Source organism: Primulina tabacum, chromosome 11 (assembly GCF_025594145.1).
Source record: "Primulina tabacum isolate GXHZ01 chromosome 11, ASM2559414v2, whole genome shotgun sequence".
Classification (NCBI taxonomy): domain Eukaryota; kingdom Viridiplantae; phylum Streptophyta; class Magnoliopsida; order Lamiales; family Gesneriaceae; genus Primulina; species Primulina tabacum.
The window spans coordinates 37,210,555-37,238,137 of NC_134560.1; the positions used below are offsets into that span (position 1 = coordinate 37,210,555).

Consider the following 27,583-nt stretch of genomic DNA (forward strand, 5'->3'; position numbering starts at 1 on the left):
TTCTCAAGATGAAATGATCCCACAATACCTTCCAAAAGCATTTTGGTAGCTTAAAACAATCCACTGTAAATAAGAATGAATGAAGATGCACCAGGTAAATTAATGGGAGGTACATAGATCCAGGAAACCATTCATTTTAAAGATCAAGTATCCGGTTGCAAGTCAGTTTTCAGCGAAAGATATTCCGCAAAGCAGTTGGTATAGAGCACAGCTGGAGCGATGATACCAGTTAAAGAGTCTCCTTCGTGCTCCTACTCTTTACCAAAATCAGTGTTGTAGTGCGCACTTGATTCAAGCTTCTTAGCTTCATTCAGTTTCCTCACAGCCTGAAACATAGAAGCATAGTAATAAACACACTGTACGAATGATGAATGCAGAACTCATGAATGCAAAATAGTGACCAACACATCCTACTACGGGGAGTTTTTCATCTTTCGGAACCCAAACTTTAGGGGATAAAAAACAAGAGAAGCTATAGTTGAGAAAAAAGTTGAAATAAATAAAAATTGTGAACTAATATAAAATGGGAGGATAGGATATTTTAGGAAAAACCAAAAAGGCGTCACAAAAAGCTTAAATAGGTATAGAAATGATGAATTCCACTTGCATGAGAGATTTTTAGTCAATTAAAAGGCTATATAATTGCGTACAATTTATTTTCATATTTCAAATTGAGGTGTTTTTACCTTCATGAAATCTTCATGGATGACATAATCGCGCTCTGCACGTATTGCTGACATCCCAGCTTCAGTGCAAATGTTACGAAGATCAGCTCCATTGAAACCCTGGAGCAACAGGTCAATAATATAGCGTATGTTGAAAATATTCAGAAAAAATAGAAAAAAAGATTATATCAGCACATCCTTAGCTTACCTCAGCTAGTTTCACAACAGCCTCATAATCTATTTCTCCATGTTTTGCTATCCCAGCTGCATGGATCTTGAGAATTTCCATTCTCGACTGCTCATTGGGCAATGGGATTTCAATTTTCCGATCCAATCGGCCAGGACGAAGAAGTGCAGGGTCCAGAACATCAGGTCTGTTTGTCGCCATTATCATTTTAACCTGCACATGTCATTCAAGAATGTCAATGGTTACCTTTGGTTTTCTCAAGTAGCAATGAAGTGAAACCGAATAAACTTGCTTCTAAGGTCAATATCAAACTAAACCTTTCCAAGCTGATCAAAACCATCAAGCTGGTTCAGCAATTCCATAAGTGTCCTTTGAATCTCACGGTCAGCACTTGTCCCTTCACTGAAACGACGCCCACCAATGGCATCAATCTCATCCATAAAAATAATGCATGGCTACATATGAAGGAAGCGATCATCTTTTACGTGGATCAAATTTGGTTAATCAAACTCCTAAATAAAAGCCAAAAGTTGGAACTGAATCAAATCTTCACCTGATGTTCACGGGCATAACCAAACATTTCCCTAATCAATCTTGCGCTCTCACCAATATACTTGTCAATTATTGCACTTGATACAACCTGAATAAGTACAACTTTATGATTTCAAATTTCCAAGATAACAAAAGGTTGAAGATAAGCATAGTATGACTGTATGAGAGAACACTATGTTCTCACCTTTAAGAAATTAGCATCTATGTTGCTAGCAATCGCTCTGGCCAACAATGTCTTTCCAGTTCCAGGAGGTCCATACAGAAGTACACCCTGAAAATATCCATGTGATTGATGAACTCAAAAACCAAATAAACATGAAATTCATCCACAGCGTGACAATAAATAGTTACCTTGGGAGGTTTAATGCCAACCCTAAGGAATAGTTCAGGGTTCATTAAAGGTAATTCTATAGATTCTCTTAGTTCTCGAATTTGATCTGAAAGACCACCCACAGCAGAATAACTCACATTTCCAGGATCTTCATGAAGCATATTATATACAACTGGATCAACCTGAGTCGCACAAAGTTGAGTTGACTAATCAACCTGAAACATAGCCAGCAGCCAGCCAAAACCAAGAACTTGTATATAGCACATCCATGTACCTCACGAGGAAGCGCTCGCATGATTGTGAGTGTGGTCATATCAAGAACAACCCTTGTGCCTGCTGTAAGTTTCTCTTTATCAACCTTATTGCGGCAGCCCACCACATACCTTGGTCCGCTGCTGGCTTTCACGATCACTGAACAGATAACAAACAATGTCTATGTGCAGTCCAAATAAGAAAATAACGAAAAAAAAGCCCAAAATATCCTGATAAACGAAAAGAATCGGTCAAAATCAGGAGCAAACTGTGATGTAAGAACCATTTGTAATTATTATCGAATTACCAACAAATTGGTGAAAAACATCAAAAAGATGGAACGATATTGTGCTGTCACAATAAAATTCAAAAGTGACGACGATTTCCAAAAATTAGAATAAAAGAAAGAGACCCCATACAGCGTTCATTGTCCAAAGGCCTCAGAACTTCGCCTATGATCTGCCCGACACTCTGGAGTGACTTCAAATCATCTTCTGTTTTAGCATATTCCTTCTTTGTAGATCTCAAATTATCCCGTACTACAGTAATGACAACAGTCATTTAGCCACTGTTTTTTGTAAACAATCTTCAATAAAAAACAAGATAAGGCAAAAACTTGCGAAGCTAGTCGTCTGATCTATCGTAAGTAATGAAGTACTACTCTCATAAACTGAGAGCTATGAAACTCTAACTGTATGAAGTACCGAATATATACAGATGGGATCAACACTCCTATCACCCAAAGCCAACCAGTCTCATCAACAAGTGAATATGACATTTTAATCTAGTAATGACAAAGCTTGCTCCTGGAAAGCCAAGGAAGTAGTTGGCCACACTAGTAAAAAAATCTCAATGCAGGTAGAGATTACACAAATGAACTACGATTACAGATCTAAGTTTCATGACTAATGAGTGAAAAACCTCAATCTAGCTCAGCAGCATCATATAACCAGATTCCATAACCAGTATAAAACGTAAAATCTTAAACCTCAAACCAGTAAATTCACGATTCAAAATAAAAACCCTAAAACGCACTGAACTGAATGTAGCTAGATTCATGTTATTGAAAATAAACCCAAACACCACAACATTAGATTGCAGGAAAACTCTCTTTAAATAAAAAAAAATATATCAAACAAACATCTCTTAACAATTTCATAATAGCACAATGCCAAATAAATCAATAAAAAATCAGCTCTACCCGAACGAAATGATGTTAAATTACTAAAAAAAACGTAGCAAATTAGGTTTTAAGAGAAAAAAACCGGATCGAACGCGGCCTTCGAGTTCTTTATGATGAAGAAGCTTTTTCCGATAATCCGCTATCGCCAATTTACGGCGGCCTCCTTCGTCGCTCTCGCTTGCCATTGCAGCTCTCTTCTTTCTTCCTGTTCGGGTAAACAAACTGTCTCCTGTGGTGAGCAGCAGATGATTCAGCTTGCTGTGCACGTAAAGGTGCAGTTTTGTACTGTTGAATTATGGAGATTTGGGCCTACATTTGATGAAGCCCATTATATAGCCCAATTTAAAAATTGGACTTGACCATCTAAATAAGAGCATTGTCCTACGTGGGCCTTAGATCGACCAAGATGACCCAAATACCGACTAACAAAAGCAGTAGTGTTAAATCTAAGAGTAGGTCTTGTGAGATGGTCTCACGAATTTTTATCTGTGAGATGTGTTAACCCTACCGTTATTCACAATAAAAAGTAATACTTTTTCATGGATTACCCAAATAAGAGATTCATCTCACAAAATACGACTCGTGAGACCGTCTCACACAAGTTTTTACCTAAATCTAATTAAGTTGAACTACATGAGCATCACATATTTAATGTCACGAATATGTGTGGTAATATTGGTCGTGTAAGTGGACTTATTTTGTATTTTGATCTAAGTAGTCCAAATTTGATTTTAATAGTTGTTTCGATGTTTTATAAATTTTATTTTATCAGTATTTGACTGATATTAGACAATGTTGATGTAATACGAGATAATTGACGTATTGTATTAAATTTGTGTAAAGTTTATATGAATTAAAAAATGTGGATCCATGTGTTTTTACAAGTGAATTTATCCATGTGTTTTTACAAGTGAATTTATTTTGATGGATCTAAAAATGAATATGATCAATGACATGTTTAATTTGATATATTATTTGGATCATCCATGAAAAAATATTACTTTTTATGCTAAGAGTATTATTTTTTATTGTGAATATCGATAGAGTACCCGTCTCACAAATAAAAATTCGTGAAACCGTCTCACAAGAGACCTACTTACAGTATAATATAAAGTTAATTCAAATTTTGAATCAGAGAATCCATGGAAGGATAAGAGGAGAATGAATAGGTGATAATTGACTAGTCATTGTTCGAATAAAAAGTGATTTAACTCGACATACACTCCTCCAACCTTCCAATATTTGTTGCCAAAAATAGGCACCAAAAGCTCAAACGAAGCCTCCCTCTACCCCACAATCATCCGACAACATTGGACATCACAAAATGAGTTCGAAGTGAACATTAATTTCTTCAAAAAAAAAAAAAATAGAAAAATAATAACAAAAAAAAGGTTCAGAATCAACACAATGCCTATATCTTTCTCCCACATTCTTCCATAGTCATCCCTCAGAAAATTTCATCCTCCCAGGAGGGCAGCTGCAGATATGGAAAACACATATCCACGGCGGTGTATCGCCTATCTCCGCCACCAGCCACTGTCTTCCGCCGTGGCAATCCTCCTGGTTCTTTCAACCTTCGTGTCAAACGGTGTCGTCTCAACTCACGCCGCAAGAATCAACGCCCCTGCAAAATCAGACTCGTTCACCCCACCGGACAATTACCTCCTCGACTGCGGCAGCTCCGCCGCCACAACCCTTCCCGGGAAACGTGTTTTCCTCGGCGATCAAGAAACCAGCAACTACTTATCCTACAATGGCCTCGATGTCCAAGTTTCCGCGCCCGCCACAGCTTTCCCGGCAGCCCCATCACCGATTTACCTCTCCGCCAAAGTTTTTGAGACCGAAGCTACCTACACTTTCCATGCCTCACGGCCCGGCTGGCATTGGGTCCGGCTCCACTTCGCCCCCGTCCCGAACAACGAAAAGGACCTGCAAAACGCAAAATTCCAAGTAAAAACCAGCAACAACCTCGTACTCATTCACGAATTCAAGCTCCCCGAAAATCAAACGTGGGAATTCAGAGAATTCCTCGTCAATGTAACCACGGAAAGGTTCTCTCTAACCTTCGAGCCATCTCAAGGCGGCTTGGCTTACATCAACGCTATAGAGTTCGTTTCAGCGCCGGATATTTTGCTCGGCGATCTCGCCACCGCCGTATCTCCAAAAGGCGATTACTCGGGGCTTATGAAAAACGCATATCAAACGGTGTATCGACTCAATGTCGGCGGCCCCGTGATCACGGCTCAAAACGACACGTTAGGAAGAACGTGGGACTCGGATGAGCCGTACCTGGAGCCGAAAGTCGTGGGGAGCGACGTATCTGTGGACCCGAGCGTGATAACGTATCCTGATGGTGAGTCACCGCTAATTGCGCCGCCGGTGGTTTACGCCACCGCGACCCAAATGGCCGACGCCAATGTTCAGGTGAGTGACGCTGATTTTCTTGCGATAACAAATTTTTCTCTTTAAATAGTTAGAAAAATATTTCAATCCACGTTTCAAGAAATAACATAATTTTGTAAAATTCAATATATTCGATTATCAAATGTCGTAAAATAACTTATGGAAGGTGTAGAAAAGTTGAATCAGATGTGTGTTTGACGATGATGTTGAGAAATTTATAATGGTAAAAATTCATTTTTGAGAAAATTCTTCATTTGGCAATGAAGAATAAATTTTAGAAAACAGTACAAAAAATTGCATTAGTTTTCTTGCATCTGACAAAAATTTCATATCCAGGTTCCTAATTTCAACATCACATGGAAAATGAGCATTGATACTTCGTTCCAATATCTCGTTCGATTACACTTTGCAGACATAGTGAGCAAATCTCCAAATGACCTATACTTTAATGTGTATATCAACGGTAAGCCGAGTATAACGGGGCTCGATTTATCCACCGAAGCAGGCGGATTAACAGCAGCCTATTATGCCGATTTTGTCCTGAACTCATCCATGGTCACGGGTTTCGACCCATTGACAGTTCAAGTAGGCCCGATGGGGGAAAACGCCGGTACCAAAAACGCCCTTCTCAATGGTCTAGAGATCTTGAAGATGAACAATTCTGTTGGAAGTCTTGATGGAGAATTTGGTGTCAATGGGGAGAAGGCAGATGGTAATAGCCAAGTTAAAGGGACAGTGGCAGCCGTTGGATTTGCCATGATGTTTGGTGCGTTCGTTGGATTGGGTGCAATGGCTGTGAAATGGCAAAAAAGACCTCAAGATTGGCAGAAAAGGAACAGTTTCTCCTCTTGGTTGCTACCAGTTCATGCAGGGGATACAAGCTTTATGTCGAGCAGCAAGACTTCTTTGGGGTCTCGAAAAAGCCAGTTTTTTTCGTCTACTACTGGTTTAGGCAGGTACTTCTCATTCTATGAGTTGCAAGAAGCCACCAAGAATTGGGATCCCAGCGCAATTATAGGCGTTGGAGGATTCGGGAACGTTTATCTTGGAGTGATCGACGATCGCACGAAAGTAGCGGTGAAACGAGGCAACCCACAATCGGAGCAAGGGCTCAACGAGTTCCAGACTGAGATTCAGATGCTTTCGAAACTAAGGCATCGTCATCTGGTCTCGTTGATTGGTTATTGCGACGAAAACTCGGAGATGATTCTCGTGTACGAGTTCATGTCGAATGGACCATTCAGAGACCACCTGTACGGTAAGAACTTGCCCCCTATATCGTGGAAACAGAGGCTCGAAATCTGTATTGGGGCAGCTAGGGGGCTACATTACCTTCACACTGGTGCCGCACAAGGGATCATTCACCGCGATGTGAAAACAACCAATATTTTGTTAGACGACAACTTCATCGCCAAGATGGCTGATTTTGGGCTGTCCAAGGACGTGAACACTGAGCAAACACACGTCAGCACGGCGGTGAAGGGTAGCTTCGGGTATTTGGACCCTGAGTACTTCCGGAAGCAGCAACTTACGGATAAATCAGATGTGTACTCATTCGGTGTCGTCCTCTTGGAAGCTTTATGCACACGTCCCGCCATCGACCCTGCCTTACCCAGAGAGCAAGTGAACTTGGCAGAATGGGCGATGCAGTGGAAGAGAAAAGGGCTATTAGAGAAGATCATCGATCCAACATTGGTTGGTCATATCAACCCCGAGTCAATGAATAAACTTGCTGAGGCAGCGGAGAAATGTTTAGCCGAATACGGGGTGGACAGGCCTACTATGGGGGATGTGCTGTGGAACCTGGAGTACGCTTTGCAGCTGCAAGAAAACTGGTCACAGGGTAACAATGGCGAAGAAAATAGGGTGTTTTCGAGCCCGCCTTCTCCTCCTGTCGTCATGCCTACTCCTCCAGCTGTTCCTGCCTCGGATAATAGGCCAATTTCTACACCGCAGGATGGAAAAAGCTCTGCTGAAGTTCAAGTCATCGAGGAACATTCCGGAACTGCAATGTTTGCCCAATTTGCTGCACTCAATGGCCGTTAAATCACCTGTCCAACCGATGGATTGCAAAAAAATAAAATAAAATAAAATGGTTTGATGCAAAAATTGTTTAGAACCAATAATCTTGCATCATCCATTTGTGTTCCATAAGCACACATCTTTGTTTTGGTGTATGTATCACCACTTTATGTAATATTTACCAGAAATTATAGTATAATTGTTTGAATGTCTACGTAAAAGAATAAAAGATCAAACGATTGTAAACACGGATTTCATTTGTCATAATTGTTGATTTTCATTAATTGGTTTACTAAAAAAATCTTGGTAATTATTAAGAGTAAACCTCTTGTGAGACAATATCACGAATCTTTATCTGTGAGACGAGTCAATTCTACCGATATTCACAATGAAAAGTAATACTTTTAGCATAAAAAATAATATTTTTTCATAGATGACCAAAATAAGAGATCCGTCTCACAAAATACGACCCGTGAGACCGTCGCACACAAGTATTTGTCAATTATTAATGGAGCGTTGACAACAAACAACTTGTTTTTTTTTTAAAAAAAAACCTATTGAATGTATAGATTTTTGAGAAATGAAGAAAAATTAGAAGAGAATAGAGTTTGAAAACAATAGTGAAAAAAACTAAAAGTCAGAAGTGAGTATTGTTTGATAAACAAGCTATTCTAAGACCAACTTTTTATCATAATTATTCTGGTAGAAATAGAATCAACGTCCTACCAACTCTGCAAGAGCTTATTTAAGTGTTTCTCAAGTTCTACGTACAATTTCCAAACATTTTCAATTGTTAGAAGGTTGGAAGTATTTAAAATAAGTTCTTCTTTAAACATTACCTTAATTTCAACTAAATTAAACAGTAGCTAACACATATTTTGAATTTAAAAAACACACCAGACTGATTTTTTAAAATAAAAAATCAAGAATCATTTTTTAATGATTGCAAACACAGTCTAAATCCGAGTGGACTCATAATTCAAGATATTTCATTTACACAATCTGATATGACAAATAAACGATGTTAAAATTGTCTAATTTTCTAAGATTGAATATGTTGGCGGGTATTTGCTTCATAAAAAAAACATATATGTTGCTAGATAAATAAAATATAAAATTTATTTTTTTATATAAATTTATTTTTTATATAAAAAATAATAATTTAAAATAGGGTAAACATGAGAGAAGAAAAAAAAGGCAGGTTGAAATTAATCCCATTGTATCATAATATATCCAATCAGGCATGCTCCGTACAATTTTGAATTTTGTCCCAAATTCACCTCCAAACTTCTTTCAATTTTCAAATTTACCCTTACCGGAAATCAACGTCGAAACCCATAAATCAATCGCCACCGTTGAATTAATCTAATGAGCGAAGCATTAAAACATTTTTCAATTACATTAAAATAGAATTAAAAGCGGCGTTCTATCTGTTCTACCTCGGCAATCTTCTTTACATGTACACACTCTCTCCTCCACCACTTCTCCGCCGCATCGGACATGGCTAAACCCAAATCTGCGCGCCGTACTCTTGATTCCATCACTGTAAAGCACATCGGGAAAACTATTCGCCGTTAGTTTTATAATACTCCTCAAATTCTTATCTGAATTTGGTCTTAGCTGAGCTGCTTATCTGTCTGTTTCGTTCAATTTCAAATTAGAGCTGTTTGTTAATCGATCAGTTCGATTTGTTTCTCGAATCGCAAGTTGTTAGCTCTGTTGTTTTTCTACCTAAATTTGTGAGGTCGAATTTGGTGTTACTGACCTGTACGGTTATTTTTTTGTTTGTCCAGCTGGAGACTGTGTTTTAATGAGGCCTTCGGACTCGTCAAAGCCGTCGTACGTCGCGCGTGTGGAGAGGATCGAGGCGGACAGCCGCGGCGCGAATGTGAGGATCTATGTGAGGTGGTATTACCGGCCGGAGGAGTCTATCGGAGGCCGGCGGCAATTTCACAGCTTAAAAGAGGTGTTCTTGTCTGATCACTTTGATTATCAGAGCGTCGATACTGTTGAGGGGAAGTGCACGGTGCACAGCTTCAAGAGCTACACTAAGCTTGATGCCGTTGGGAATGATGATTTCTTCAGCCGTTTCGAGTACAATTCTTCTACTGGTGCCTTCAATCCCGACAGAGTTGCAGTGTAGGTTTATTCTTGGAGTACATCCTGTTTTGCCTGAGTTGAACTGTTGTATTCAAGGGGTTCCTGGTGAATTTTATGTAAATTTGGACTTTGAAGGATATGTGAATCAATCAATATCACTAGTATTTTAGAATTGACATTGGAATTTATGTAGTTGTTTTTAAAATTTATGTCATCACCTAATACAACAGTAGGGGAAGTTTTAGATATTTTGAAATATACCTGCTTTAAATGAGTATATATATATATATATATATTTGTTGAGAAGCTATAATATTTCTGGCTTGATTCTAAATCCATGCTTTAGTCATCACCTTATTTTAATAAAGATTCTTATTGGTCTGAAAGTGTCCCATTTTTTGGCTGCTTTTAACCATTTTCTGGTGTGAAAACTCTTGATGGAACAGAAACCGGAGTGTTAACTGGGAAGAGATAAATTTATAAAGTTTACTGATTAATTTTAATTGAATTGAGTAACTGAATATACTTCACTCGAGCAATTAGGACGCTTCAGCACCTCCAATCTTTACCTGTGTCTAAAATTGTGGCTTTGTGTTGCTAAGTTCAATTGTACCGTGAGTAAAAACGTTGATTTCGCCTTTTGGGGAATACTGGGTTACGAGCTTTTTAATAGAAAGACGTTGATTAGGTACTGGAATGCTGTTAAGTTTTGCCTCAGCTGAAATGCAAGATGGTTGTTGGCATGTATGAAGCTTGACTATCACTCCTTGTCTGTGGCTAGCCAATTCTTTTCTGTTTCGCATGTGACAAATAAATGTTGGAACTTCAGTTTGTGTCTTATGTTGGTGGACTGCAATATTTGCTTTCCTTTTTGCACTAAATAAGGTAGCATTTTGGTTTCTAGTATGTTAGTTTTAGTTATTGATCCGTGGCTAAGGTTTTTGCATTGTTTTATTTAATTTTCCATGTCGTTAAATGGCTGCAGCTACTGTAAATGTGAGATGCCTTACAATCCTGACGATCTTATGGTTCAGTGTGAAGAATGCAGTGATTGGTGAGTCCACATACACCCCAAAATCAATTTATGTTGGTTATTTGGCATGCACTTGTATTGTAATATCTGATCTGCTTCATGCTGTGGAGAGATTCGTAATACAACAATATTCTGTGGATCTTCCTTAAGATTTTAGTGTCACATTCTACTCGTTTTAGCTTCTGTTCTATTGTGTCGAGCTAAAAACTATGTTGTATGCATTTCTGTAAGGTTACACTATTTTGGATAAGCAGCAGTTCATATAAAACTGGTATGTTGTTCTGCTATGCTGGTTCCTCTCCTGGAATTTGGTTTACGGATTGAGTCTTCTCCATAACTGTATGGCAGGTTGTATTTGTATTTAAATGTTTCCAAAGCGAGACACACGTGTTAGTGTTTGTTGTATATGCACCGGTAGAAACTTGTATGTACCATGGGTTTCAGTAATGTTTTTCCTTGGTCTTAGTTTAGGCACGAAAAATTCAAGTTGACCGTTCTCGAACTTCATAGGTAAGACTCTCTTACACCTGTTTTGATGAAGCTCTCTGTTGTGTAAGGTCATTTACTTTATTTCCAATTATTCAGGTTTTGTCTCTTTTTTTAAGAATTCACTTTCTGAATGACTTTCTCGGGCATTCAAATTTTGGTTGGCATTGCAATTTTTGATTATCCAGTTTTGTTGTGGTACTTTTCCTATGATCGTCGGATGTCACTCTAGTTTGTTCATTTTGAAATTTGTTTTGTCACTTTATTCTCAGCTTTTTAATAAATTGTGGTTGAGCGACAATTATTCCGGCTTGTTCCTGATAAGTATGCCTTTCCTAATTCACAGACACTTATGTTGTGTGACATCCCATTTCATAATGTAAAAAAAATAAAATGAAAGAATACATATGCTTGACTGTTTAAATATACTACCCGCACAAATAAATCCTTGGCAGCTCCATGAGGAATCCAACAGTTTTTAACATGAATAAAACATAAATAGTGCTACTTTATGGTGAGGATGTAACTTGAAAGCACGCAACAAATTGTATTGATGTAATACATTCTAGAATGCTACCTCTGCATCCTTGTCCACAAGGAAGATCCATCCCGCATATATGTAGAAACAGGACGCACCCGATTAAGTAACAAATATAATTTCTGTTGCTTACTATTGTGATTCCTGTTTATGACTTCTGAACTTGGGATCGGATTGCACGGGACGAAAAGCTGGTTTTAAAAATTTGCAGACTATATGTAGGATTACAGAGGGGTAAAATTATCGAGGCCATGTGATGATCCTAAGCAATTCTTGGGATCCTATCAGGTAATGGATTAAACACAGTGTTTCTTTTACGATTTATTGTTTTGCCTCATAAGAAGGCTCGAATATTTCTCCGTGGTCTCATGCCGGAGGTGTTAAATTAGGAATTGGCTGAAATGGAAATGCTTAATTTTTTTTACTTTAAGAGCATGCTACAACCCGGTTTAGTTAGAGCTATCTTAGTTGCCAACTGAATGGAGAACGTAAAATGTTACCATATTTGCTGAGGGAAAGAATTTGGTCTTAACATTAGATATTTAATGCCATGGACTATAACAATAAAAACCTATGCGGCGGGTGCCAAAACTTGTTTCGAATTTAGTGAGTGGGTTGAGAGGTTCGATCAATTGATTGTAAATCTTGCTGCGTCAATATGGATGCTGGCATTCTGTTAATGCTTCTAATCCTACACTGAACATTGTGCGTAGTGGATTCTTGAACCAAAAACCTTCATACATGGAAGTGAAATAAGCATTCTTGATCTTGTTCAGGTTCCATCCAATTTGTATAGACATGACGCCTGATGAAGCCAAAAGACTTGACCACTTTTTCTGTCATAACTGTTCATCCGAGGATCAGAAGAAATTACATAACTCTCATGTTTCTACTAGACATGCTGATGCAAAGGTAACTCAGTCACTGCTGCAATCTTTGATCCCCTTGTAACTCTTGTTAAAAAAATTCAGTTAAATAACAGTATTCACGACATTGATCAATCTCAGCAATTACGAATAGTTAAACTTAAGGGTACGACCTGGACTGAAACAGATGAGGATTATCTGTTGTTGCACTTAAAGATGACACTACCTCGTCTTGCCAGTAAAATACATTTTGGGATGATTTCAAGTTAAAAAGCATTCCATGTTAATTGCAAGATCATTTAGATTATGTAGGCGTGAAATATTTTAATCTTTGAAGTTGATAATATCTATATTACTTTTTCCCGGACAGACATCTGCTCACCCATAGCAACACATGCTTAGATCCTCGAATCTTGTATTGATAATTGCATTTAGGTTTTCTGCATTTTCAAATATATGTCAATTTGGGTTTTCCAGGTAGATACAAAACGCCGCCGGAGGTGATATTATATGAACCTGTATGTTCCCGTAGGATGCAAACAAACACCAAGTCAGCAGTGACAACGTGTCTCTATCTTGTTAGGAAGACGGTTAAACCTTGAGGATGTGTTTGGTTAAGTGTAAGTATGTTATGTAGATATGATCCTCTCTCTCTCTCTCTCTCTCTCTCCCCCCCCCCCCCCCCCCCCCCCTCCCCCTCCCTTTTTTTCGTCTTATTTCTCTTTTTATTTCAACTTTCAACTCCAATGAAGTCATAGATGAAGGGGTCTGTGTTGTGTAGTATGCTTGGTGATTTGTTGTTTCTATGTATTAGTTGTTTATACAGGCAATGAACAGCGCGTGTATATTTATGGATATTTAGGGTTTTTTTCATGTTTATCTTCCAAGTTTCAGAATTTAGGGTTTGCAAATATCGAATTTTATATCTGGTATTGATTTCTCGTTCCCTTTATTTTATTTACGTGAATTCTTGTTATTTATTTTTGTATAGAGCAAATTTTCAAGAATGGATATATGAACTCAACACAGAAATCAGTGAGCATAGTTCTGAGGTGTACCAACGTATTTTGATAAAATGACTGGGGGCTGTCTCAAGTGTCAAAATTAACATTTTAAAAATAATTAGATTGTTCTCATAATCGACGTCTTCCGATATGACAAGCACTGTTCATGATTACGCGAAAATGCAAGCGAAAGATGTTTGACGGTAGACCCAATGGATCGATTGGCAACCCATAAGAAATTTATGTGCAATTATTTAAAAAATCCTCCCAGTTTAGCCCCATCCATTATAGTACACTCTCTTCGCCTGCCTTCTCCATATTTTAGTACCAAATCAAGAGGGGAGAACCAAAAAAGGGTCAAAATGGAATCACAAAGACTGTTACCAACGGTGATTATTCGCAATAACATATGCACTAAATTCCAGAAACAAAAAGAAACAGTGCTTATAAATTATACAAACAACTTAATTTGTCATCTTCATTCGAGTTAAATTTTAATACTCAAATAATAATTTGTTATCCGTGATTAGAGATATAAACGATCCAAACGAAATCAAACAGTATCAAACTTGAGCTTGAGCTTGACTCGTTTAAGATTGTTTGAGACTCGAGCTCCGCTTCGAACTTCTATTATCAGGCTCGAGCTCGGTTTGTCTTGAAATTACTAAACTCGAGAAAAACTCGAGCTCGGCTCGTTAAAAGCTCGTTTATCATGTTAATCAAGTCGAGCTCGAGCTTGATTCATTAATAACTCGTTTATCATGTTTTAACAAGTCTGGCTTAAGCTCGACTCGTTTTTTAGCTTGTGGCATATAATTGAGCTCGAGTTTGAGCTTGTTAAAAAGTAAATATATCTATGATCTAATTTTAAATTAAAGATAACATATACATTCATTCATAAATAACCAAAACGACAAAAATAACAATTAAAAAAAACATAAACTCAGTGTATTATTGAACATCCCAAAATAATACATCTAGCATCCAGATAATAAATATTCGTCATATACTGATATCACTATATAAATAACAATGCGATAATTCCACTCATTTAATACTTCAATTCCTTCCATTGACATTAATACTAATATTCTTATTTTTCAACTCAACAATGAGCCAAGTTCGAGCTTACGAGCCACCTAAACGAGTCGAGCTCGAGTTTACAAGCCACCTAAATAAGCCGAGCTTGAGTTCGAGCTCGCGAGCCTATTATCTAACATGTTTGTGAGCTCACGAGCCGAATATCCTCAAGTTTTAGCTTGGTTTGATTAATTTTTCGAGCTCGAAATCGAACTTAAGCTTGGTTTGATATGATTAATAAACAAGCTTAAACGAGCTTTTTATCGAGCCGAACTCCGAATATCCCTCTCAAACGGTTTGATTCATTTACATCCCTATATCTGATCTTTCATTAATTCCACTTTTGACTATAGAGGTAGGAGATTTTCTGCTACATAATTTTTTTAATATTAGCAAACATCGACGTGATTACAAAAGAAAAAGAATCGATAACTTCCTTTTAACTTGTCTTAGCTCTCTTCCATACAATCACAGTGCCGCCAAAATCAGAAGAAGCTAATAAATTATCCCCGTGATTCCAAGCAACGCCTATAGCTGGGTAACCATGACCCTGAAATTTTGAATTAATCATCAATATGTATGTATGTATGTATGTATGCGTGTTGGTTTAAAAACCGTAAAATCTAGAATATGGTAAAAAAAACCTGTAATTTGTTAACACATGCGTGCCTTGGTCGAGTTAAATCGTAGAAGTAGACATTAGTATCCTCACTTCCAGCAACTACAATGTTGTACAGATCAATCTCAGGAATCAGAAAGGTTAATTCGGTATTAATCGTCAATTACACTTAAGTATGTCAAGATAATGTAACATCAAGTGTAAGCATGTATGCATTTGTACCTATATATTCTCCTTTTTCGAGGGAAAGCAAAGGGCAGAAAGAGGCGCGAATACTATGCAAACGAGCTGACAATTTCAGCGCACAGCGGAGGGTCAAATATCCCTGTATCTCCAAAGACACACTGCAGAAACAAAAAATTGTTCAAGCAAAAACGAGATTCTAAAATTAGATTGTGAATTCTGGAAAATATTTTAACCTGAAGAAAGATAAACTTCCATCTCGAGAAAAAGTCAGTAATACTGGACCATTTGCGAGCAAAGAAAACGTTCGGTACTGAACGGTAGTGACTGGGGACTTTTGCTTGCCACTGCTTCGATAGCGGTGAGACCGGGATAGAACACCAGTACGCGAATTCATTGTAACCGTGTAAACACATCCCTGTAGAATCAGTTGAAGAAGGGCGTGTCTTAAAAAAGGTTATTTGCAGTATAAAATCACCCTAGCTGATGGTGTACCACCGTACCAGAGCATCACCACAGAAGATAAGTTGACCCGTGTGGTCATGATCCATAGCGGTAACCTCACTGTCAAAATTTGATTTATTGATCATTCTGCCAGTGCTAAAGTTGAACACCTAGAATGCCAGAATGTGGTAATACAAAAAATAGAATTATCCGATGGAAATAAAATGCAACAAAAAGTGCTACTTTACTCCCCAACATTGTGAGGCCTAAACTTTTTCCAAAATTTTGCAACCATGGATGTGAAATCTAAAAACAGACAAGAAAAAACAAAGTGAAACTAACACAACATTACCGTGATCTCTTTATTTGAGTTGCCAACAGAGAGGAAATTATTGTTCATCTGCACGAATTAAATAGTAATAATTGTTGGATATTTTGGAATCTGCTAGTAGCGAAAACATTGAAATAGATAATATTATCGTGTACTTACAGGATGAAAGCGAATACATAGCTGTGAAGAAATTCCATAAATCACCCTCATGCAAAGCCCTTTTGACGTATCCCATACTCGTACAGTTTTATCAATTGACGAAGAAGTGATATACTGATTGTTTGCCGAGAAATCAAAATCTGAACAAGGTATACACTTCAGATCCAAATAATGCGAGAACACTTGGCAACTTTAAAGTAGAAATGTTGATAGAATATCATATGTAAATAACTTAACTCAGCTAGCAAGAATCAGCCTACCATAGTTGCACCACGATAAAAGTATCAATACAACTTATCTAGCCCAGGCCAACTCAAACCATAAATTCTTATTTAATTTATAGATAAATAAAATAAATCAGCCACTTTTCTCTATAATAGTTGAAGCAAGGTAAAACGACCAACATCCGTGTATCCTAGCACAATACATTTGATTGCACGCTGATTTTCAGATTTTCTTTATTTCCTCTATCTTAAAGTTTAACACTGTAAAATATAATGTACTGTAAAATATAATGTATGTGATTTTTATAGAAGCTCCCGAAGCATTTGTGACAAACCCAGAAGGAAAAAAACAGCACAGAAGTATAGCAAGATCATATAGTCAGTACCAGTTAATCCAACCTGTGACATCTTTTGTATGCCCTGTTAACTGATGCAGAACTGATGGTGGCGTCGAGACAGTGCATACAGTCAAGCTTCCATCTGATGCTCCGTAAGCAAGCAGATCAGAACTCATATGCCCGAACTTTATGACCGTAACTGTGAAATTTAAACTGTGTTCTTAAAGACATTTCAGCTATGAAAATAAGCATTAGAAAATAGAATATTTGCTCTCTTAGAATTATTACCCATGGCCTTGCATTGGTCAAATATGCAGTGCATTCCTACAAATGAATATGCAGGTTCACCCTTTTTCCTTGGGTGCTCTATATCACTTGCATTAGAACTAAAACTTGTGCTGTGACTCAACGCTTGACTAGAACTTCGAAGATCCTGGAAATAATGGACAGTAAAACTGACATAACAATGTTGATAAGATAGAACCAAATAAAGGAGGCTACTGATAAGCAACTAAGTTAACTTCTCTTCATTTAGTCTAATACTTGGCCCCAGGCATGATTTTTAGCGTCTGAAGCATGGTGGCTGATGAACTTCCAATGATCTATTACTGATTTTACTAAAAAATTGCATGGTGACTAATGAACTTCCGATGATCTATTACTGATTTTACTAAAAATCTTGATGCAGAAGCATAGGAAAGACTGAAATGACTCAATAGATGAATGTCCCGTACCCTGCTAATACTCCAGCTGCTCACATCAAACACATGGGATAGAGACGGGGGAGATGATATCCATCGTCCGCTGATGCATCAACCAGTAAATTAACCTGATGTGAGAGTCGTATGGAAGAAAAACTTAAACAATAACCATACATGAAGAATGAAGCATGGTCATAAACTTATTAACAACATTTAACTAAAAGTTCAAACACAAAAATACTGACATTGCGTGGTATTAACAATGGCGAGCAAACACAAGTTAACACTCATTCGGTGAAAACTTAGTGTGTACCTAAATCAAGTCGGATTTTTCATACCTATCTCCTGGAGTGCTCGGGTGACTTGGTGTCTGCACGCTGTCCCAATTTCTTGGCCTATTAATAAAATTACGGTAGGCGACATAACCTTTTCCATTACATCTCCAGTCCTACAACAACCAACTCCAGCATTTACTCATGGTGTAAAGAATTTATTCACAAAAATAACTTTTATACACACAAAGCAACAAACAAAAAGTTGTATATAAAATATGAAAATTCGATTATTCTATTTTTCCTTCCATTGAAATAAGTTTAAAGCATAGATTCACTCAATGAGCAATACTGTAAGTTATAACATGGTTATTAGAATTCTAGATTACGATATCGCCTTGATCCCATTTAGAAAATTACGAGCGCTTTCACACGATCTGTTTATAATATCAAGCTGGATAGACAGCAAGTAGGAAGCCCCAAGAACCAGTAATACCCTGAATTATTAGCCCCCTAGAGGATCAGTTTCCAGCATACACTTCATTCAACTATGAATCTTAACAAACTGATCTGTGTGCATGTTTTCGATACGTAGTTTTTACCTTTTTCGCTTGTTATCTTCCACACTCAAACGAATCAGACACAACTACGGCCAAATTTAAACTCTTATCTAATTGGAACAATATGCTAAAGATAGCAATTTATGCTGTAATTTGCGAAAAATGAAACGCATTTTGGTCAACACAGCTCCAACAACAATCTCTCACGATATCCAATCAAAACATCTAATTCCAAATAGATACAGGATTTTTTTTTTTTTGGCATTTATACTTATTTAGAGATACACACACACACAAAAAAAATCTAGATTAGAAGCATACCTTGCGGCCGAAAACGCCGGATTTAGCCTTTTGATGGAGGAGTAAACGGCGAATTCCGATGTAATTGGGATCAGAGTCAGGAGGAGATGGTTGAAGCAAACAACTGAACAATTCCGGATCCAAAATCATTTCTTCTTTACTCTTTTCATTGTTTCCGGATCTCTGGTCTACCACTTCCGGCGAGTTTCTGGTGACCGTAGGATCGGCCATTGTAATTAAGCTTCGTTCTCAAATACTATTCTTCATCAATCAGTTGATGGAGATTATAATTATGATTTGTGTGCTTGATTGATGATGGAGGAAATTCAATTGCAGAATCAGGGAAGAAAATTGGCGATTTGACAGTTCTTCGGTTGCAGCCTTTGATCTTCGACCGGGGTTGCACCGCGCGCTTTAAAATTCGTACGGAGATAATTCTCTTGGCTAGATTTCCAGTTTTCAACTCAACTCTAACATGTCATTGAGTCATGACTACTTATAACGCGAGCGACCATCACAAATAATAAACTACATGCCCTCATGTTATAAATAGTAGTTTTTTTTAATTCTTTTCCGAATGCCATATTGTTTGTATATATTAGTGCATCGACGCACGCGTTACATAATATTTTTTATAATTCATCTGATTTATATTTAAATGAGGATCAAAATATAATTATAAAAAATAGTGAGATTACAGTGTAATTTTGATATATAAATTGAAAAATAAAATAATAAAAAAATGACCTCAGTGAGAATTGAACATATAACCTAAAACCCAAAAAATAATAATTATTTCCGCTGAACTATATATAACTTACATTAAAATTTTAACATTTTATTAATATATATAATTATTAAAACAGACCATGACACCAAAGTTAGTTACTCCAAGTGTCTCAAACTTAATAAAATAGTATAGATTCGTAGTCAGACTCTCATTTAAGAGTACGTCTCTCGTGAAACGGTCTCACAAATCTTTATCTGTGAGACCGGTCAACCCTACCGATATTCACAATAAAAAGCAATACTCGTAGCATAAAAAGTAATATTTTTCCATGGATAACCCAAATAAGATATCTGTCTCACAAAATACGACCCGTGAGACCGTCTTACACAAGTTTTTGCCCAGAGTAGGTCTTTTGTGAGACGGTCTTACGAATATTTATCTGTGAAACGGGTCAACTCTACCGATATTCACAGTAAAAAATAATACTCTTAGCATAAAAACTAATAATTTTTCATAGATGACCCAAATAAGATATATGTATAACAAAATATGACTCGTGAGACCGTCTCACACAAGTTTTTACATTTTTAAAATATGTATGTTAATATGTTATTTAATCTATTAATAGACTTGATATAAATAAAATTATTAATAAAAACTACAAACAATTTTTCACATATAATCTCGTATTAAACTCACTTAAACTCATGCTAAACTCATTTAAATTTGTAAAACTTGAAGCTTGATCGTGAACATTAGTCGTTGTCACGCATTTTAGAACTTGTTTTTTTTTTCAATAAGATATTTTCCAATAAGATAATATAAACATATACAATATTAGTTTATTGTATTAATTTTAAATATTAGAACTGATGATATATTATTAATTAGACAATTTTAATTTCAAAAAATTCGAAAACGATGGTAATTTATTGAGGGACCATTTAGGAAAATATAAGAAATTTAAATATGGTAATTTCATCAACTTTTTTTGCCTTTTATGTGTATCATCACACAATCCTCATCGCTAAAATTGCACAACAGGTTCCCATCGACCAAATATCACATAAAACCCAAAAACTATCAAGATTTCATGGTTCTTGTAGAATCATCAATCCTGTGCCAGTACCTGTTGTAAAACCACATGGCGTCGGCTTGTACCGCGTATCCATCCTGATTCCGATGCCAACTGAAATGAGCATGGGTTCTGTTCTTTATATCAAATATCGCGTGGCCAAAGCTTGCTTCTCTAAACGCCGAGTACTTAGGCTGTGGTTCAGTCATGCTGAAAATAGAATGACAAATATATCATCTGTAATCGAAAGTTCTTCTGCAAATCATGTATGATTGAACCTGAGAGGGTGTACGTATTGATATAGTCTTCTTACTTATTGGCTAGGCCCTCAATATTCCCTCCATCACCAATGGTTATGTATACAGGGGCAGACTGGTCACTCACTGGGGTACATAAACCATTCACGATGTCGTATGCAATATTCGACACGCGTTCCTGTCATGTAAACAATGCAACATATGATACAATTAGGAAGAAAGAATAGATAGAGCTCATGTCACAAACAATCTTATTTGCTGAAAATTCTTCCAGTTCTTATAAAATCACAGGACAAATTATAAGATTCTGTATATATGGCACATTGTAGAACTCAAAACTCGGCAGACTCACTAGCACGATCAATATTTGTATATAGAGAACGATAAAAGTACAGGGTGAGTATACGTACAGAGCGTTCATATGCATGAACATGACCCGCAAAAACGACATCAACTTTGTATTGAACAAACCATGGTTCATACAAAACTCTCATCGTTTCTCCTTCCATAAAGTGATAGTTGTAGCTGTTGTACCATGGAGAGTGTGTAAGAACAATCAGCCACGGTGTTTCACTTCTGTTAACTTTTGGTAGCTCGGCCTCGAGCCACATGTATTGAGGAGTGTATTTGCCTAAAAAGAAATAGTATATTTTACACAATTCTAAATGTTTTCTGGTCTAATCGTGTAAAGCAAACGACCATCATGGAGAGATAGAATGATATTTAATGATGATGAGCTCGGGGTGAACCCAAAAATTTGATGGGGGATACTGCCCAGGTTCATCATCGTTGGGTCTCTGAATGACAATTCCTTACCATATGCTGAATATGATGACAAAACTATGATATGTGCTGAAGCTTTCTTGATAGAGTACCAAAATGGAGATGTACTATATGATGCTTTGTGAGGAACGTGGTAACGATGGGTATAAGGTTTGAATGGTTCTGTTTCACCCTGCGATAAAAAACCACCGTCTTTCATCAATTTTACAATGGAAATCAAATAAATCTGGTACAAATCCCACTTCATCTCATGTTCTCCACACACACACACACACACACACTGAAAATAGAATGTAGAATATGAGTCTTGAAGTACAAAAACAAGTAGTCATCTAAAGGAGTTCATATCATTCATGAAACAACCAATTTCACGGTACTCACAATTTCCGGATCAAAGTCAAGTTCATGATTTCCGGCTGTCCAAATCCAAGGTTGATAGGCAACACTTCTTTCAACAAATCTTCCCCATGTATCCCATCTCACGTTGTCATGATAAGGATAGGTATCTGCATAAGAGAGGTCTCCAACAAACAACACGGTTTGTCCCTTAGCTGGATCTTGCTCATAATGAGTAAGTGTCGAGTTGGAGTCATAAGTCTGGCCAAGGTCGCCTACAACAAACAAAACGCTCAATTGATATATTGAGTTGTGTGCATTAAAATCAACATTTAATCAAACACCAAAACACTAGTCTTTTCAACTTGCAAACTTACATTTTGATCACATCTAGTGTTTTCCTCATCACTATGATTGTTGACTAGTTTAAGTAATTTTAGGTAGTGTAATCATACGGCCAAGTTTTAAAAGTTATAACCCGTGATTACATTATAACCTACATAATTCAAATGGTGCAATAGCTCAAGCTTAGACAATGTGCATCACTGTGTCATTCAATGTGAAGCCAAACAAATGCCATTTCAAGTGGTCAACAATCTTACTTTGAGTGCATTTCAAGATTTTCTTTAAAAAATTAATTCAAGACCAAAAATAAGGTAAAAGGTTGAATAAACTAACAAAATACGGCGCATTGCCATGATCAAAATGGTCATGCTGACTTTGTATTTGGAAGGAGGCGATTACTGCAGTCACCTATCTCAAATGAAAAACTCTTGGCTTTAAAAAAAAAATTCAGCAAAGGCAAAGAATCTTTCATTGATTACAGCATCAATTATTTAAGAACCATAATCTGCTAATAAGACTTGAAAAAACATCAATACCTATCAGACCAAAAGTGTAAGGAACATCAGGGCCAACTTTGGGAGGAGTCGTGAACCAGAACATTCGTGATGTGTGCCCGATACCAACCACATAGTAATATTTGGTGTTATGCTGCCATAAAACCATCGAAAGTAAAAACTTCATGTCAAATTCTGCCACAATTTCGAATCTAATTAGAGAACATATATAACATTACTTTAGTTAAAAGAAAAGGAACGTTGTTCACGAGAAAACAAAACAATTTAAGAAATTTACCTTCAAATTCTTAACGACGCAATGATGGTTGTATCCTGAAGTATAATTATAGAACTTGTAACTTGTTGCAATTCCCTTCGCTTTTTTCTTATGCTTACTGTTTTCAGCCCAGTAATGAACACTGTTTGAACCAGATTCATCCACCGTAACCCACGATATAATCACTGCTTTTCCTTCATGATCTCCTTGTGTTATATGCACCTTATAATAATAACAAAATAACAGCATACACACGTTCAATCATACATGATACATCCGAGCTGCTTCGAAAAGTTCGTGGGTGGATTCGATACCAGTAGCAATTGTGACAAGAAAACTTGTCCACCTCGAAAGCATCTTTATAAATCAAGATTTTACCATAAAGTATAAGAAATTCATGATCTAGCAGTTGAAGATTTTTAATATTGTAATTTATTTTCTGCTATTAAAGATGAACAAGCTGGGAATGCTTGATATATATTACCACAAAACAACACCAACAGAGTCTTAAAATATGCATAAAAATCAAGACTTTTTTCTCGTGATGCAGTAATAATTAATAAAATAAAAACTTTACAGCAGTCTTTTTCGCTATAATTCCTAGATCCAAGAAACACAATAAAAATAATAAATGGGAACACTAAAAACAAGATAAATAGGAAAGGCAGAACAAGAAAAAGTTGAGCATGGTGCGCAGAAACCTGTTGAGGCGCGTTATAGCCAGGAGGCACCGCGAATACATCGCTATCAAGCGGCATATCGCCACTTTTCTCAACTTTTCTCACGAAACTGCTCGTATCGCCTCCATTGCACAGCACCGCTGCATTCAGAACAGCAGCAATCAGCACCGAAATCAAACAACGAATCCCTGTTCTCGGCACATGACTACCCATCTTCTTGTCCTTGTGCGCATACCCGAAACACAAACACCTCTCTTCTTCAAGTGAACTGCATTCGGGTGGTAGTACGAGTACGAAGAATTAATAAAAATTTTCTGTATTTTTTTTGTTTTTGAAGAATATTAGTTTCCACTTTCAAACAAATTGTAGATAGATTGATATTAATTAGTGTGACGAAGAGTGAAGAATTTTTTTTCGTTTGAGCGATAAAGGGGAACCATTTAATGGGCTTCTGATCTTGGGAAGCGTGGAAATTTGTTTCTCGAGTTGCGACAAAATTTCGAAGAAAAAGATGCAATCTTTCATTGGAAAGGCTGCTTTCTGTTGGACATCCTATCTTTTTTTTCCCTGGGCGAAAAGGCCGACGTTGAACACTATTTTAAGCGGAAATTTTAAGGTCTCATGTCCATACAGACAACGCATCTCGCGAACTAGATTATGCTTCATATGGAGTTAACCTCTCCATGTTCAAAATCATAAGATTTAAGGAAATCCGAAGCTTAAAATTCGATCACTTCTTGTATTGTATGCGTAGAATTTTCGTAGAACAATCGCATTACTGCTTTTTTTTACTTGCATTGTTAACTTTGTTGAGAGAATTTTGTGATTTGTGTTTGCAAACCCTAAACCAACCCCTTAGTGGATTCCTAGGGTGCTCATAATTTATCATATACTAATATTTTCATATGCTATATTGATATATACGTAGGATTTTCTTATAAAAAAGGAATTACTTGTAATCTGTACTATAAAAAAAATCATGTTTATTTATTTTTTTGAACGGAATCATGTTTATTTATTGGATTTCTTACAAGGTGGGAATACATAGCCAGTATGCCGGAATAAAGCTAAAAAAAATTAACAAAAAAAAGTCTTGTGAGACGATCTCATTAATTTTGTGATATGGATGTTCTATTTGGTTACCAATAAAAAAATGCTACTTTTTATGTCAAAAATATTACTTTTATTGTAAATATGAGCAGACTGACTCGTTTCATGAATACAAATCTATATGATTCTCTCCAAGATACCTACTCAAAAATTAAATATGATCGATGAAATACATGAATTGTAGCATCTCATTACTCTTGTTTATGAGAGAATTTTATTGTAATTTGTTTACCATGACTTGATTCTATACATTAAACCGGATTTTATATGTAGATGTTCCATTTTTTTTTTTTAAAAAAAATCGAGTTTCTATTTAGATGGAAAATTTTCATCTAAAAAAAAAAATCGAGTTTCTATTTAGATGGAAAATTTTCATCACTACCACAAATCAATTCAAAATATATGGAAAAAAATATTGATTTTAATATGTAAATCTCAATCTTGAGTTTTGATGGGATCGGTTATAGGCACCTACGAGGATGCTTCAAACACAATATTCTCAATGAGCTGCAATAGCTCGTGTTCTAAGAATGTAAAGACCGATAAATTAATCGAGTTTGGTTTTAAACCAAGTGAAAAATACTCGAAGTAATCATTCATTAAGAAAACTGATCAGTTTAAAGCTTTTAGCTTGCGTAAACTGATTAACTGAAATATGGGGGATCAGTTCTTGCTTATCAGTTCAGTTATGGTGAGAACTGAACTGATATCAGCTCGAATTGATGAAATCAGTTTAAAATAATAGTTAAACAGTTAAATACACAAGATATGTTTATGCATATTTGGAGACTTCAACTGCTTTTACGTCACTCGTTCTACCACATTGGATAAGTTCCACTAAAAGACTTTGATTTATACAACACCTTATACAAACCCACTTAGCTTAGGACTTACGCCACTGCCTAAACTGAACTCCTAGTCAAGACTGAAGGCAACACCTTCGAGCCAAAACTTGTTTAAAGTCTATGTGTTAAATACTACATACACAAGTTTAATATCTTTGTGCAAGACTCATTCAGCTTTTCAATACGCTCTATTCTCTGTGTATACGTGAGTGATGGTGTATGCGTGTGTGAGAACTGATATATGAATACAATACAAAATTGTTCTCACATACTGAGGGAATTGCTTTTCTAATCTAAGCTGATAACACGTTGAACTGTTCCCTCAAATCTGCGCTGGTTGCTCCTTGTAAGCTGATATGCACACTTGTTTTTCCACACCCTTTCTTCACACTCTTAATTGTTGATGGTCTTGATCTTGTATTTATAGAGGCAATGTTAGAGTACATCAAAACTCATCAAATGTGTTCGTTGTAGTTTGAATATGTTTCTCGAAATTTGTGTCTTGTCTTTTCTGACAGTCATTCTGGAACATCTCGACTTTAAGCTCTGTTGCAACGTTCATTATTGTCCTTTGATCGGCCATTTGCTTTTCTTAATGCGCACAACTGGATTTCACTTATATAATCTTGTCGTGTTCTGCAAACTGGTCGGCTCCTAACTGATGATCTGAATTGGTCTTGAACCAGTATGGTGAAATCAGTTGGCTCGTCAGCTAAACTGATTTCACTGATTCAGTTGAACTGGTCAGCTGAGATCTTCATTAGTTGAACTCTTCATCAGCTGGCCGGGCTTCTGAAGGTCTTTTGCTAAACCACTTATCAGCTGAACAATCAGTTTAATTGTTCTTTGATATATCATTTGGGCTGGTTCAGTGTGGACAATCAGTTGGTACTTTCAGTTTACGTCTCGATAACTTCAGTTTTGATTCGGTAGCTTCCTACGCACTTAGGTAAATTCGTTAGAAATAAAATAACAAGTTTTGTTAACATTAAAATCAAGATTGCGAACACGAAATATTCCAACAAATTTTTTTTTAATCAAATCCAATGACCATTGAAGCCTTCAAATTCATTTTTCGACTCTCTCCCTCAAATGTGAATTTATTTTAGTCCAAATGCAACCTAACAAATACATATATTTTTATTACCCACAATTATATCCCTCAATTCCCCGGCACAAAGCCAAAGTGACTCCTAACTTTATGGGCCAAAGTCAAATTGGAAGTTCCATCCGGAAAATTTTATTCTTGAAACTATATTTACCGGTTTGATACTTTTTCTTGTTTGATTATAGCGGTTTGATATTTTTTTTTTTGTTTTGTACACGTAGGCTCTGTTGAACTAGGACTTATAAAATATTTTTACAAAATGTTTTATAAGTTGTTTTAATAATAAATGTGTTTGAAAAATTATTATATAAAAAAGGTTTTATCTTTAAAAATATCAAGAAAATGTTTAAACAACTATTATACAATAAACTTTCAATTCTCAGTTTTTTATTACAGCTCTGATGTGATGTTTATGTGTGTAATGTATGATCAGCAATCTTGATAAAAAAATAATAATTAAAATATTCAAAAATCAGAAGATATAGACTGAAATTCACTATCACAGAGGAGCAAATAAGCAAATATACATAACTAAAAATGCAATTTTCTCTAAATTTGTGTTACATAGTAAACATGTTGAATTATTCTGTCTTCATTTTTCATTGCAAATGAATGGATGTCTACTCCAATAAAATAAATATATTCCATATAAAATTTTTCATTATCGCTCGTCGCTCATGCGAAATTTGATGCTAATTTGAAATTAAGTA

At 36.4% G+C, this 27,583-nt stretch overlaps 5 protein-coding genes across 5 annotated transcripts; 2 read left to right on the forward strand and 3 right to left on the reverse strand.

Moving 5' to 3' along the window:
- Window positions 1–3,426, reverse strand: LOC142518072 (26S proteasome regulatory subunit S10B homolog B-like). Its single transcript, XM_075620693.1, has 10 exons — window positions 3,253–3,426; window positions 2,407–2,526; window positions 2,010–2,146; window positions 1,756–1,917; window positions 1,589–1,675; window positions 1,406–1,492; window positions 1,170–1,307; window positions 874–1,065; window positions 687–785; window positions 1–326 (listed from the first exon to the last, which is right to left on the reverse strand). Exons 1-10 carry the CDS (start codon window positions 3,353–3,355, stop codon window positions 252–254), a joined length of 1,200 nt encoding a protein of 399 aa, XP_075476808.1. The 5' UTR covers window positions 3,356–3,426; the 3' UTR covers window positions 1–251.
- A 1,094-nt stretch (window positions 3,427–4,520) lies between these two features.
- On the forward strand, window positions 4,521–7,841 carry LOC142518071 (putative receptor-like protein kinase At2g21480). The gene is made up of 2 exons (XM_075620692.1): window positions 4,521–5,594; window positions 5,910–7,841. Exons 1-2 carry the CDS (start codon window positions 4,656–4,658, stop codon window positions 7,617–7,619), a joined length of 2,649 nt encoding a protein of 882 aa, XP_075476807.1. The 5' UTR covers window positions 4,521–4,655; the 3' UTR covers window positions 7,620–7,841.
- Window positions 7,842–8,989: 1,148 nt separating this feature from the next.
- LOC142518196 (chromatin remodeling protein SHL-like) lies at window positions 8,990–13,489 on the forward strand. The gene is made up of 5 exons (XM_075620914.1): window positions 8,990–9,168; window positions 9,389–9,734; window positions 10,681–10,749; window positions 12,529–12,664; window positions 13,096–13,489. Exons 1-5 carry the CDS (start codon window positions 9,096–9,098, stop codon window positions 13,120–13,122), a joined length of 651 nt encoding a protein of 216 aa, XP_075477029.1. The 5' UTR covers window positions 8,990–9,095; the 3' UTR covers window positions 13,123–13,489.
- Window positions 13,490–15,006: 1,517 nt separating this feature from the next.
- Window positions 15,007–19,327, reverse strand: LOC142519085 (uncharacterized). The gene is made up of 12 exons (XM_075621987.1): window positions 18,855–19,327; window positions 18,040–18,149; window positions 17,735–17,804; window positions 17,289–17,433; window positions 17,062–17,199; window positions 16,439–16,578; window positions 16,301–16,348; window positions 16,008–16,118; window positions 15,741–15,922; window positions 15,544–15,665; window positions 15,347–15,423; window positions 15,007–15,252 (listed from the first exon to the last, which is right to left on the reverse strand). The coding sequence occupies exons 1-12, from the start codon at window positions 19,062–19,064 to the stop codon at window positions 15,142–15,144; spliced, it is 1,464 nt and encodes a 487-aa protein (XP_075478102.1). The 5' UTR covers window positions 19,065–19,327; the 3' UTR covers window positions 15,007–15,141.
- Window positions 19,328–20,518: 1,191 nt separating this feature from the next.
- Window positions 20,519–24,368, reverse strand: LOC142518921 (purple acid phosphatase-like). The gene is made up of 8 exons (XM_075621783.1): window positions 23,832–24,368; window positions 23,152–23,352; window positions 22,896–23,007; window positions 22,060–22,289; window positions 21,712–21,850; window positions 21,306–21,526; window positions 20,952–21,073; window positions 20,519–20,848 (listed from the first exon to the last, which is right to left on the reverse strand). Exons 1-8 carry the CDS (start codon window positions 24,021–24,023, stop codon window positions 20,647–20,649), a joined length of 1,419 nt encoding a protein of 472 aa, XP_075477898.1. The 5' UTR covers window positions 24,024–24,368; the 3' UTR covers window positions 20,519–20,646.
- Between the last annotated feature and the right edge of the window lie 3,215 nt (window positions 24,369–27,583).